Below are 14,036 nucleotides of genomic sequence, written 5' to 3' on the forward strand. Positions count from 1 at the left end.
AACTGTGCCTGGCACACAGAGACAGTTGACAAATGCTTGCTGATGGACTGATAGATCTAAGAAATCTAGGTTCTCATTTCAACTCCACTACTAGCCATGTGGTCTGGAGCGAATCATTTCATCTTTCTGAGGTTATCTTCCTCATCTGGAAAATGAAGGGGATGTACTAAATAATCTGTAAGTTACCTTCAAGCTCTAATATTGTAAGATTTTTCAACATTTCAGGAAAATGCTAGCCCTGAAATTAACATCTATGACTGCAGCCACCATCTTTTTTATTTACAATTTGTTTTTCACCTTACTTTTCCCTTTTCTGAGCTAAATAGTAGGACTTAAATTGAAAGAGTATGAGAGGTTCTTTGTAAAGCCTTAGTTTTAAGTGCAGTTTACAATCCATTTTCTCAAGAAGATGAATTTGAAAAAATATTTTTTTGGAGAGCAGTATGATAAGCCACATACATAATTTCTATGGAAGACAACAGTGACATGAAATTTTTAAATGGGAAGAGCATATTCATTCTGTGTCCTTCAGACTGTGTGTGTGTGTGTGTGTGTGTGTGTGTGTGTGTGTGTGTGTGTGTGTGTGTGTGTGAGAGAGAGAGAGAGAGAGAGAGAGAGAGAGAGAGAGAGAGAGAGAGAGAGAGAGAGAGAGAGAGAGAGAGAGAGAATGAGAGAACGAACACATTTCCTTAAAGTATAATACAGGGTATCCCTAGGGGCAGTTAGGTGGTGCAGTGGATAGAGCACTGGCCCTGGATTCAAGAGGACCTGAGGTCAAATCCGGCCCCAGACACATAACACTTACTAGCTGCGTGACCCTGGGCAAGTCATTTAATCCCATTGCCTAGACAAGGGGAAAAAAAGAAGAAGAAATACAGGGTGTCCCAAAAGTCTCAGTACAGTTTTAAGCTATTAAGGTTTAAAACTGCAGTAAGGCATTTGGGACAATCTGAATAAATGTGAGTTATTATTTTCCTGGATCAGTTATATCAATTTTGATGTTTGCCATAAAATTATGTTTGAAATATATCTCCTTAGTTAAGGAACCTATAAATACTTCTTAAAACTAAAACCTTACAAAAAACCCTAAACTCATGCTCTATCAATTTAAAATTTGTCTCAAACAAATATGGAAATGTTTTACATGATTCTACATGTATAACCTATATCCAATTGTTTACCATCTCAGGAATGGGAGAGAGGAGGAAAGGATAGAATTTGAAACTCAAAACTTAAAAAAAATGCTTAAAAATTGTTTTAATGTGTAATTGGTGGAAAATAAAATATTATTAAAAATATAATTTGACTCAGAAAAGGGAGAGGTAATAAGAGATGAGAAATACATCAGTCAGTTAGTCAAGAAATATTTAAGCACTCATATTATGCCAGGCACTGTGGTAATAACTGGGAATAAAGGAGTTTACACTCTAATGGAGGAGACAACATGAAAACAATAATGTGCCAACAAGATATAGAGAGAGGAGATGGGAGGAATCTCAGAGGAAAGGCACTAGCAAGCTGGAGGTGGGTGGGGGAAGGAGAAAGATGGACCAGGAAAGACTTCTTACAACACCGTAAAGGAAACAAATAGTGACTGCAAATATCTTATTTGACCCTCAAAACAACACAACCCTGTGCAGTTGGTAATACGAGGAGCATTATTCCCATTTAGCAGATAAGCAAACAAATAACTTCTCCAGTGTCACATACAGTAGATAGTGAGTAGCAAAGAAGCTAAAACTCAAACCCCATAATTAGTACAGGCTCAAAAGAAACCAGATGAAATTCCTGAAAGACATTGAATAAATATGTTCTACCTCTTTAAAATATCCTATCACTTGAATTTCCAGGCACTATGTGCTTTTGGGGAGCTCTCAAATATAATATTATTGCAGACTGGAGCTTCTGCTTTCTTTTCCCGTTGAAGTGGGGAGCAACAGAAGAAAGGAGAGAGGACAAAGATGGGGCCCAAGACAGAATGAGCAAGTGTGGGTGGAATTAAGGAAGGCAAACTTTGCAAAAACAATTAGACTATTTTTTCCAGCCTAAACTTTTGAAAGCTATAGGAAAAGCTGGGTTAGTATGCATTCCAGAACTTCCAAGTCAGTGTGTGCTTTGTGCTAAGGCTGACTTCTTTCTACCATGCCTTTATGATAACAGCCAAGCTGTCAGCAGACCCCTCAAGGGTGGAAGTAGATTTGGATAGGAAAATAAGCATTGGTCTCGTGCAAATGTTTAGCATTGATCTTTTTATTGTTAAGGGGAAAGGTCCCTGTTATTGCAAAGATGGTAATTGTGTTCCTGCAGCAAGTACATGGTATTTTGCATTAGTTTGCATGCAATCAGCCAGCATCAATACTAATGTGCTAGATAATTAACACCGATTTGAGGAAGAGGGGTTGTTTCAGGATTTGAGGGTTTTTTATGGATGCAGAAAGTAGAATATAGACAGATCTTTGCGGTACAGGACTGTCTCAGATTCATTTGTGCATTTTAAGGAGGGCCTAATCATTTTTAACTTATTTATCATCATTAATCTGTCAAAGGAAAAAAGGGCAAAATCTAGAGGGAAAACATATCTTACGTGGATTTCTATGCACATGGTCAGATGGCCTTCTATAGTTAGCAAGCTCCAGAAACACCCCACATTTCACCCTTGCCATCTTATTTCCTTCTACCCTGCAATCCTAGTCTCTAGACCACTGGACTTCCAGACACCATGACCAGTAGAACAGCTTACTGGAATGCCCACCCTGGGGCTGGCACTGTCATGATTGACCAGCGTGAATACAAAATCACATAGTTGAAAGGCCTCTATACCTGGCCAGAGCTATCCAAAATCTACATTCCACCCCAACCATCTTCTTGACCTTATGTGTATATTACCTTTATCTCCCTTCACCCTTTCCACCAGGAACCACAAGGAAACTGATAACTCCATTGCTACTAGAAAGAGTATATCAATGAATTCTCTTATGACCCTATTCACCATCTCTCTGATTTTCAAACCAAAACATCCCTCCCATTTCCCTATTAGAATGCAGGCTCCTCAAAGGCAGACGCTATCACATTTTTGTATTTGTGTCCTTGGAAAAGTAAATTGTCATTGGTGGTGCTGGGTAGTGGTTGGTGGTGGTGGTTTTCTTGTTCCCAGCTCCATGTGACCCCACAGACTTTGTCCATGGAGTTTTCTTGGCAAAGATACTGCAGTGGTTTGCTCTTTCCTTCTCCAGTATGTCCCTGTCTTACAGATGAGGGATTTAGACAAATAGGGTTTAAGTAATTTGCCCTGGGTCACACTGCTCATAATTGGATGAGCCCAGATTTGAACTCACATCTTCCTGACTCCAGGCCCAGTGCTCTATCCATTGCACTACCTAGCTGCCCCATTTGACATGAGTGCTAAATAAATGGGGTTTTTTTGTCATTCATTTTCTGAAAGATGAAGGCCTAAAAAGTAGCTAAAGAACCATGAAGTATCACATCTGTATTAAATCTAAATGAATTGATAAAAGGTTGGACAAGAAGAGAATATAGTGTTATTTGAAACTATTACAGTTTTTATCTAATATACCCCCATGAAGAAAAGCAGCAAACCTTTAGACTGGCTGACATAATTGCTTTCCCAGAGTTGTAACCAGGCACTCATGTGCTTCAGGCAAGCTTTTAAAATTGTGGTCTTATGTATTGTTGCCTCCCAAAGGTTAGAGATACCCTCATTCCAAAAAGAGCAGAATCTTCTGGCAATAAGAATCTGCTGCATAAGAAGAATATTATATATCTCATTGATGCCCTTCTCCCTCCCCTGTGTTGCTTCTCATTGTCCAGTCTTAATCCAAGGTCTGTTTTCTCTGTATGAGTATCCTTATCCACCTCAGCTCACTTTTCCCTTCTGCCACCCCAAGTTGGCTTACTCTAACTTGCATCTGTCTCACTTACCCTAGCCCTCCAAGTGCAAATACCAGATGAGTCAGACAAGTATGCTTCCTGGTCTTCAAATGCACCTTGCAGTGGTAACAGGAAAAAGTTTAGAGGAATCTAATGAGCAAATTTAGAGAAAGATGTATTTGGCCAGAATGCATTTATTCTGTTTCTTAGCTATATGGACAAATGAAAACATAATGGAATAAGACATTTAAATTATATCAAGTCTGCTTTGCAAGAAGGCTGTCATCACTGTTCAGGAATCCTGAAATCCTTTCTTTTCAGACCCTTTGCTGACAGTTGGCCTCCTGCCTGGGTGATGAATCCAAGTACTTACCTGGGGAATTCAAATCAAAGAACACAAGGATAAATCAGTCTCTGCTCTGCTTTATCCTGTGGCCCAAAGCTGCCAGCAAAAGGTGCCCTTGTTTCTTTGAGGCAAACATCTGTCACAAAGCAGCTGTCCCGTGGAATCTTTGGGTCACGAGCATCCCTAGCAAGAACTGACTCAACCAGCCATAAATAGAAATGCTGACAGGTGTTCCAGATTGATCCTAGCTGCCTTTTCAATTGGTTTCAAAGACCCACAAATGAGTTTTCAGTTCTGGAGAACTTCTCTTTTAGAGCTTTCTCCATCTGACTAGCAAAGTGAAAAACTAACAAGTTAATTATAGATGAAGCACCTCTGTGAGTTATGTGATAGTGGCCAATACAACCTTTATTGTTGTTGTCTTTTTTTTTTCATTTTGAAGCTCATGCCATGAACACCAAATTAGCATATATACAGAAGAAGAGTACCTTCCAAAGATTTAAGGAAAGTCAGGCATTTCAACCTACATAATCAAGTGCTTGGAAGGTTTCCAATCCATCCTTGGCCTTCCTCGCATTAAGAATCTTGGCTCTCCTGACTATGGAGGAGCTATTCATTAGAACAGAGGCTAGTACTTGCATTTGCCACACGTTAAAAGACATGTTAAAAAAAATCAATTCATGAATTCTTTTCTTATTATGTTTTCTATGACTAATATTCCTAGTACACCAGAGAAGCTTTTCTTTTTCAAGGAAGCTAGCAGTGAATCCTTCTTAAAGCAATTAAAAATTATTATTAGCCCCATGATTTATCAGTTTTGTAAATTCAGATTTTTATATGAGGTTTCCTTAAAATGAGGCAAACCAAGGAAAAGTGGCTATCCATACTAAAGACTAAAGACAACAGAACACATGAGAGCATATATTCAACTTCTCCATTAGTCTTTCCTGTGCACGCTGTCATTCTTCTACACCTGCATATTCATGCAGTCTCATTTCCTGTTCAGCCTGTAAGAATGCCCTTTACTCTGCTGAGACTTATTAGACTTATTAGTTTGGAACTGAGATTGATTGTGGGAGGCAGACATTATAACTCCACCCTAGAATTTGTTTCTGATTCCATTAAGGCAGGCTCTGGTGCACATTCATGACACCCCACCTGTAGCTTTTTGTTCCCTCTCTCATTTGAGACTGATTTTTTTAGGTATAAAAAAATCACTACTATAGCTATTCAGAGTTTTCTATCCTATTGCTTCTATCATGTGAATCTCATTCTTTCAATGTTGTGAGACCTGTGTCATGAGACCTTTTTTTAAAATGAGGTGATTTTAAAATAGTGCCCAGGACATTCTATCAAATAAATCCCATTTTCATTCATGTGTGAATCATTCTGCAGTGTCCTAGACTGAAAATGTAGGTCAGAATTGTTAATGTGCATCTTGCAAAGTTAAAAATCTTAAATGAAATGCAACCTCCGTTTTCATGTCAGCTTAATTTTGAAGTGCAATAATTCATGTTACAGACTTTTGGACAAAGTAATTTAATTTGTCCTTCATATTCAGCTCAGCTAGCAAGAATGTATTATTTACCTAGGCTCTGTCCTAGATGCTGAATATACAAAAAAAAAAAAATGAAACAGACCCTGCCCTCAAGGCACTTAAAGTCTACTGGGTTGGGAGTGGGGAGAACATGTAAATATATAAATAAATGCAAAATGTATACAAAGCGATTCTAGAGCAAGGATGCAGTAAAGATAGCACAAACAATTGGGAAAGATCAGGAAAGGCCTGGTTTAGGAACCATGCCCACAGCTGAGTCTTAGAAGGAGCTCCAGATTCCAGAAGACAGAAAACCTTATAGGCATGGAAGCTAGCTAGTACAAAGGCACACAGATTGGGGAGATAGAACGCTATGTACAAGGAACATCAAGTAGACCAGTTGGGTTTTTTTTTGGCAATAATTCAGATTATAGAGCTAAGAATTCAGGGAAAAAATGTTTGACTTCTACTATGATTTTGGTAAATCATTTAATCTTAGTAATACAAAGAAAAGATGTAATATTTCACATTGAGAAGGGTCTGCCTTTCCTGTCCAGTAAAACTGAGGATTAAGCATTGAAATTTTCTTTGGAAGGGGCTAATTTTCACCACCTTGTACCTAAAGATAATTGGTTTCTCCTTGAGCAAGTTAGACTTCTGTAGAAAGTGGGAGCCTCCTGCTTCAGCTTCATCTTTTAATATGTTCACAGTTCCTTACTATGAGTATTCGTCCCTCCATCTACTCATGTAATAAAAGAGGTTATAGACTGTCAGAAATATAAGGGATTTAAGATAATCTAATCCAACCCAAATCTAAACAGAATCCTATCTACAACATTACTTGAAAGCTTCTTGTGACAAGAAACCTGCTGCCTTCCAAGACAGTCCATCCTCGTTTGGGACAGCTCTAATCATTTAGAAGTTTTTGCTTCTATAAAACTGTAATCCAATTTAGCAGCTTCCTCCTGGTTCCTGGTTCTGCCCTCTTGTATCAATCAGTAGGCCAGTATTCAATACCTACTGTGTGCCAGGAACTATGCTAGGCACTCAAATATAAAAATAAAGTATTTACCCTCAGGTTGAGTTACCCTCAGTTTACAACTTAGCTAAAGGAAACATCATGCATATACATAAGGATATAAAAATAGATCAAAGGTAATTTGGGTAGGAAGGCCCAATAGAATCAGTCTAATTCTACTTCAGTATGGCATCCATTCAATTCCTGTTGTTGTTATTGTTGAATCATTTTCAGTCATACCCAACTCTTTGTGACCCCATTTGGATTTTTTTTTTTGGCAAGATACTGCAGTGGTGTGCCATTTCTTTCTCCAGCTCATTTTATAGATGAGGGAACTGAGGCAATCAGAATTAAATGACTTGCCCAGGGTCACAGAGCTAATAAGTGTCTGAGGCTGGGTTTGGGTTGGAAAGCCTAATAGAATAAGTCTAATTCCACTTCATTGTGGCATCCAGTCAACTACTTGAGGTCAGTTGTCACACCCCCCTAAGCCTTCTCTTCTCCAAGCTAAACATTGCTAGTAACTTCAGCCAAACCTCAAATGGCATGGTGTCCAGTGTTAGGAAACATAGTTAGGAAGCACATTAATATATTGGAGCATATCCTAAAACGTAATTCCCACAAGTGAATGTCATGCCCTTAATATGATCTTACCTAAAGGGACTATCACTTCTTTCACGATAGACACAATCTATTAATATAACCCAAGATTATGTACGCTTTTATTGTCTACCATGTCACACTGTTGATTTGTATTGAGTTGCAGGCCACTTGAAATGCCCAAATCCTTTTCACACAAATGGCTGTTCAGTTATTTCTGCTGTCCTATACATAGGCAGTTAATTCTTTTTTAGCCTGATTATAGGATTTCAGTTCTCATGAATTTCATCTTCTTAGACTCCTCATTTTTTCTCATAAATGTATTTTGAGACCCTGTTTCTATCTCCACTGTATTATATTTCTCTATCAATTTCATATAATCTTTACATCCAATAGTCATGAAATTATTTGCTTCTCTTTGTCCCTTAAGAGGAAATAAGAGTGAGCACATATAGTCAAACAGAACCATGGATTGAGTTGGATATTCTTTCCCACAATGCAGGTTGCAAGCCATCTGCATTTGCCCATCTTGTGAAGTTCTTATCCATATCCTCCCTTAAGCTAAGCATGGGGGCGGGGAGGCGTTCAACATGTTGCGTGCTTGCTCCTAACAATTTGAGGATATCATTATAGCACATAGGAGATCCACCAGCTATCCTTTACTCTTGCCATATGAATAATCTATTTTATTTTTTTATAATAGATATGTAATAGCATCCTTTACTTTGGTTCTTCATCATAATTCCTTGTTAATAAAGTATACTAGTACTCATGTTTAATTCTGTAGAGATTCTTGTGTTCCAAGCTGTGCTGCCATATAACGCTGCTGTAATGGTGTTTACAAAAAAAAAAAAAGATGGTCTTTTGTTTCTGGGAGTAGTATATGTATGTAAACATATACAAATATCTACGTATGGCAGTTTATCTTGTGAGAAATGGTATTGTTTAATGAATAAAGAGCTAGCCTTAGAGTCTGGAGGACCTGAGCTCAAACCTGCTTCTGATACTTATTACCTATATGAATTTGAGCAAGTGCATAAGCTCCCAGGGCCCCAAGCAACTTTCTTAGACTCCAAGTTTTAAAACAGGTGCCAATCTATATTGGCAGAAGGAGCTTCCTTCCTATACAGATGAAATGTATCCATATGTATATGTACATGTATGCACACACACAATGAGAAGTTGACATAAGAGGGCACTGAATTAAAGGTACTTAGACTTTGATTTTGCCTGCCAGACACAGTTTGTATTAGAAACAAAATAGACACAGACAAGTCACAAAGACAAAGACAGAGCTCCACACACAGAACCACAGAGAGAGAGACACAGTGACACAGAAGGAGAAAGAAAGTATTCTGAAGTTACCTGTGTGTGGTAGGGTAGAAAAAACAGTAGAGTTGCAATCAGTGGACCCAAGTTCAAATTCTGGCTCTGCTACTTATTACCAGCATGACCTTAACCAAGCCATTTAGGCTTCTTCACACATTGGGCTCTTAGGCTCAGCTTCCTTATTTATAAAGAAGGGAAGTGAATGAGAACATCCTTCCCAGTTCTAAATCCTATGATTCCTATGATAGTTTATTTTTCCATATTAGAAGGAAGAAGTCCTGACCATAAAAACAAGCCCTCTCTGTAGGATAGCAGCATGAGGAAGCAGACATTTGGAGAAAGAAAAGGATGTGAGTTTTACTTAAGGACAAATATTTATTTAATAATTCAATTCACGTATCACAGAAGGTGACTTATAGAGGTTTTCAAAACAGGCACAAACATTCTATGTCTAACAGTATTATTTTGTTATCAGTCTTGCCTTTAAGGGCCAACATTTCAATGATGGCCCAGAGCTTTCTTCTGCTTATTAGATTTTTTTCCAACAAGTGTATGTATCAGGGAAGTTTATACAAGTGCGTCACTAAAGAGAGCAGTATATTTCTATTTCTGGAAAGAGTTTAAGTGCTAACTCAATTCTAGAAACTCACTAATGGCAGGAAATGACCAGATCTTACATGAGTCGAATAATTATTCCCCTTTTGATATTCCCAAATGAATATGTAAAGCTATTATCTATGCATTCTGGAACACCTTCTGGTCACTAAACTAACACAGCAACATTCAATATATGACCCTCCTAAGATATAGCTCCCTATAAATAACTGTTGTTCTGCATCCCACCACTATTTCTCCTAGCCTTACATTTGCAGCCTTGATTCCTGACTTGTTTTCTTAAATGTAGTGGACTCAGTGGTAGTAAGAGTGTTTTTATTCTGAGTGCCTTAGTTTGCTTAGTTTTGCAAAGTCCTGCCCTTCTTTTTTGTCCCTGTACAGCCATCTTCCATAATTTTTTTAAATATCTGAGTTAGATCACACATTCCCTCTTTCCTTCTTTATTTATTTTAACATTCTTTTTTTTTAACATTTTGAGTTCCAAATTCTCTCCCTCCCTCTCCTTCCTTCCCAATGCATTGAGAAAGCAAGCAACATATCAGTCATACATATGAAGTCACATAAAACATATTTCCATACTAGCCATGTGAAAAAAAGAAAAGGCAAAAAAAATGAAAATATATGTTTCAATCTGCACTCAGAGTTCATCAGTTTTCTCTCTCTGGAAGTGGATAGCATTTTTCATCACGTGTCCTTTGGAATTGTCTTGGATCATCATCTTGATCTGAGTAGTTGTTTGCTGTTGATCAGTGTTACAATATTTCTGTTACCATGTACAATGTTCTCACGACTCTGCTCACCTCACTTTGCTTCAGTTCATAGAAGTCTTCCCAGGTTTTTTCTGAAATGATCCCCTCACCATTTTTATAGCACAATAGTATTCCATCACAATCATACACCACAACTGGTTCAGACCTTCCCCTCATGAGTTCTTGGGGGCTAGAAAGTGCCTCCCTTTGATCTTTCATTGGCTCTGCCACTCCAGAACTCAATTTGATGCTTTATTTTAAAGTTGTTTAAAGGGGAATGTTGCATGAGCTCAGCTGCAGTGCTTTCTCTTCTCCACCATCTTGGCTCCACCCCATGAGTTCCCTCTTTAGCCAAACAGGTCTCTCCAAGGCTCACTTTTCTTTTGCTCAATTATTTCTGCTTATATCAATCAATCAATAAACATATATTGAGTGTCTACTGTGTGCTAGGTGGCACATTGGACCAGAGCACTGGGCTTGGAATCAGGAAGACTTATCTTCATGAATTCAAATCTGGCCTCAGACACTAACTAGCTGTGTGACCCTGGACAAGTCACTTAACCCTGTCTGCCTCAGTTTCCTCATCTGTAAAATGAACTGGAGAAGGAAATGGCAAACTACTCCAGCATCTTTGCCACCAAAACCTCAGATGGGGTTATGAAGAGCCAGACACAACTAAAACAACTGAACAACAGTGGGAGCTTGTGCTAAGTGCTAAGTATACAAAAAGAAGCAAGAGGTGTTCCTAACTCGAGAAACTTACAGTGTAACGAGGGAGACAGCATGCAAACAAACATATGTGGAGGCAGTTATGATCATCATAAACAGGATATCAAATTTCAAAGATCTTTGTATTCTTTTTAGCCTAATATCCTCAGTAAAATATTAGTCCACAAGATCCAGCCTACCCTTTACTCCCCTTTGAAATCTCCCAGAATATTAGGCAGATGTCACCCTATGCCTAACTTTCTTCTCCTCTAGCACAAACTCTATGATGAAGTGATCACTTAATCCTAGGGTTTCTATTTCAGTAGCTGGGCTCTCCTTATTTGTCAAACTTAGGACCAGAATATTATTTCCCTTTGTCACATCCTCTACCCCATGTCAATGTCATTCATGGCTTTCCCTTCATTGATCCACATTCAGATGTCCTCCACTATGTTTTCCACACTTAGGTTCCTGAATTTCTACATATCTCAGTCTACACAATAGACAGCACTACTCTTCCATTCTTTTTGAATAAGGTATACTGTGCCAGAGCCATTTGGAGTCATGAATTTCATCCTACCAAGTCTTTGAGGTCAAAATTGCCCCTAGTATTGGAATCTCTAGTTTACCCTGTTTTTCACTTGTACATTGTATTTGTATATATACCTATCAGGCCATGGCTTGTTTTTGTTTTTCTGCTTTCCTGGGTCCTTGCCTCTGTTATTTGTCTACTCCTTATGGTGCTGGTAGATCTGTGCTATTAGGTTTCTCCCTCTCCCTCCTTTACAGCTTAAAGTCCTCTCAGGTTCATAAGTCTCCTGAGAAATGTATTTTTAATTGACTCTTGTTATGTACACTCCATCACTGGCCAGCAGCCCATTGTTTTAATGTTTTAAGTTGTGGCTCAGATACATAAATTCCATTCCCATACACCATCTTCTTAGCAACTATTCACTTTCCAAAGGTATTTTCTCTTCTAAACCCCTACCTCTAGTTTTAATGAATATTTCATATTGCTTAATGATGGTTTCCATGGTATAATTTTGTACCCAAAAATTTTGTATCAAAAGTGGACAGTGGTAGCTAGGATTGATAAGTCTCTGGACAGTCTCTATCATGTCCCAGATACCTGTTACTGCAACACCATGGGCACCTAACACATATTCACACTGTTAGGGTGGAATAAAGAAACTAAGCAGTTACATTCAGACAATGATTTATTTAGCAACGCGTGCAATTGCAGAAACAGATCAGGTCCAAGGCTCTTGGTCCACACAAGGACCCTGACCATTGGTTTCTACAGTTATCATATAATTGAAGGAAGTAGAAAAACAGGATTGTAGGAATTGAGACACATGGTTTCTTATTGGTAGAGGAGATCAGGAGACATTGAGATAAGGGGAAGGGGGCAGAGCAGTCTTGTGACTTTCCTGAATCAGGTGACTTCCAAGAAGTTGAAACTTAACTTCACAAAATGGTAGATAAGGGCAAAATGGAGTCACTAATTCTATTTTAATGTAACAACACATGCATAAACGAGGATATCTGAGGTTAAAACAATGAGCTCTTAGCTCATGAAGCTCTTTCAAGATATCAAGCCTAGCCAGTTATTTCTGCTAACCCACAAGCAATATACAAAACACAAGATGAGCCAGGTCCCATGGGCAGAGTCATGGATAGAAAATGCTATCCCATTTCTATCTGTGTCATTATAATGTAAAACACTATTTTTAAAAAACCCTAATGTGACTTTTTACCTCCAAATGAGTGTCATTTACTCCTAAGTGGCACTGTGGGAGGTTAAAAAGAATGATTTCAAAATGCTACTATTGTTCCATTTTAGAAACTCCTCTTTTGGAATTGCTTTCAGAACCAACTTAGAAACCATAAAAGAAAGCTATTCTCAAAACCCCCACACACAACCATTTACTTGAAGCCTTTCCTGAGGTTCCTAACTTCTAGGGATCTCCCCCAACAAATTTACCTCATAATTATCCTGAACATATTTCATATGTAAGCATTAATGTACGTGTTGTCTCCACATTAGAATGTTAAGCCTCTTAAGGGCAGAGATGGTTTCATTTTTCTATCCCCTGTGCCCACTGTAATGCCTCATGATTAATAAATGCTCACTGACTGATTGATGACAAAGGTATGGATATACCCAAGTAGTACCCAGGGGTATGCACCCAAGGGAGAGCCCACATAAAATGTCACCATACTAACAATAATAGCTGATGCTTGTGAAGCGTTCTATGGTTTACAAAATGATTTTGCATATGTTATTCATGTGATCTAGTTCAGTCCCTGCATTCTTTAGTCAAGAAAATTCAGCCTTACTAGGACTGTACTCAGTCCTTACCCACCATACTGAACCTATTTTATTTCCAGCACTTTAGTGATTCTTTTGGAAGTTCAGATGGCCTGAAAAGAGAAGCAACTTTGATTTTTCAGAAAGCCAGTGTAAACTTGCCTCCCTTCTGGGTCTGGATTTTTTCAGTGTGTTGTATTGCTCTCCTTCTAGAAGCTGTACAGAAAAGAGATCAAGCCACCTTTTAAACCAGCAGTGGGCAGACCTGAAGATACATTTCATTTTGATCCTGAGTTCACATCCAGGACCCCTACAGGTTAGTGTGGGCAGCACAAAAGGGAAGAATCAGCCGTTACCGCCAATGACATATTTTTCCAATATTGCCGAGCAGCTAGGGGGCAGACATCTAGGAGCCAGAGAACCACATGAATAAACTATGTTTAATAGAAAACTGTCATCATTGTTTGTTGTCTTTCCTTCTTAGCTAGATTTAAAGCTATTGATGTAAGTGATACAGCTGGTTATGCATTTTGGATATTGTCCAGGTTGCATGGATTTTTCTCCTTCCTATTTCTTGTGTTTTGCCTGTTTTACTCTTTGGCACTCTCTCCTCCACACAGGGGGAAAGTAATAGAAACTTAAATCAATTTTGCTACCTCTCAGTAATGTTGCACCAAAGTTTAGTTAGGAGAAAGCTGAAACTGTTGGCAAGACTAAAGGTCTGTGAACTCATCCAGTCTGAAAACAAATAATATTCTCATTTGAAAACACTGTTAGCACCATTTTATTTAAAGATTGCAGACTAGTCCAAAAAGTCAAGTCAACAAGCTTTTATTAAGCACACGAAAATCAAACCGTGTGTATATAGATACCTGTCAACTCCTTGGAAAGTTACAGAATAAGAATAAAAAATATTCTCTGTGATATGGGATGGC

At 38.4% G+C, this 14,036-nt stretch overlaps 1 protein-coding gene across 6 annotated transcripts in view; it reads left to right on the forward strand.

Moving 5' to 3' along the window:
* RPS6KA2 (ribosomal protein S6 kinase A2) overlaps positions 1–14,036 on the forward strand; it is a 547,475-nt gene that overhangs the window by 478,665 nt on the left and 54,774 nt on the right. For all 6 annotated transcript variants that reach the window (XM_078155047.1, XM_078155048.1, XM_078155049.1 and 3 more), the window contains one exon: positions 13,315–13,417. In XM_078155047.1, the coding sequence (XP_078011173.1) occupies positions 13,315–13,417 (103 nt within the window). The remainder of the gene's footprint in view (positions 1–13,314; positions 13,418–14,036) is intronic.

This window comes from Phascolarctos cinereus, unplaced genomic scaffold (assembly GCF_003287225.1).
Source record: "Phascolarctos cinereus isolate Bilbo 61053 unplaced genomic scaffold, phaCin_HiC Scaffold_5;HRSCAF=322, whole genome shotgun sequence".
Classification (NCBI taxonomy): Eukaryota; Metazoa; Chordata; class Mammalia; order Diprotodontia; family Phascolarctidae; genus Phascolarctos; species Phascolarctos cinereus.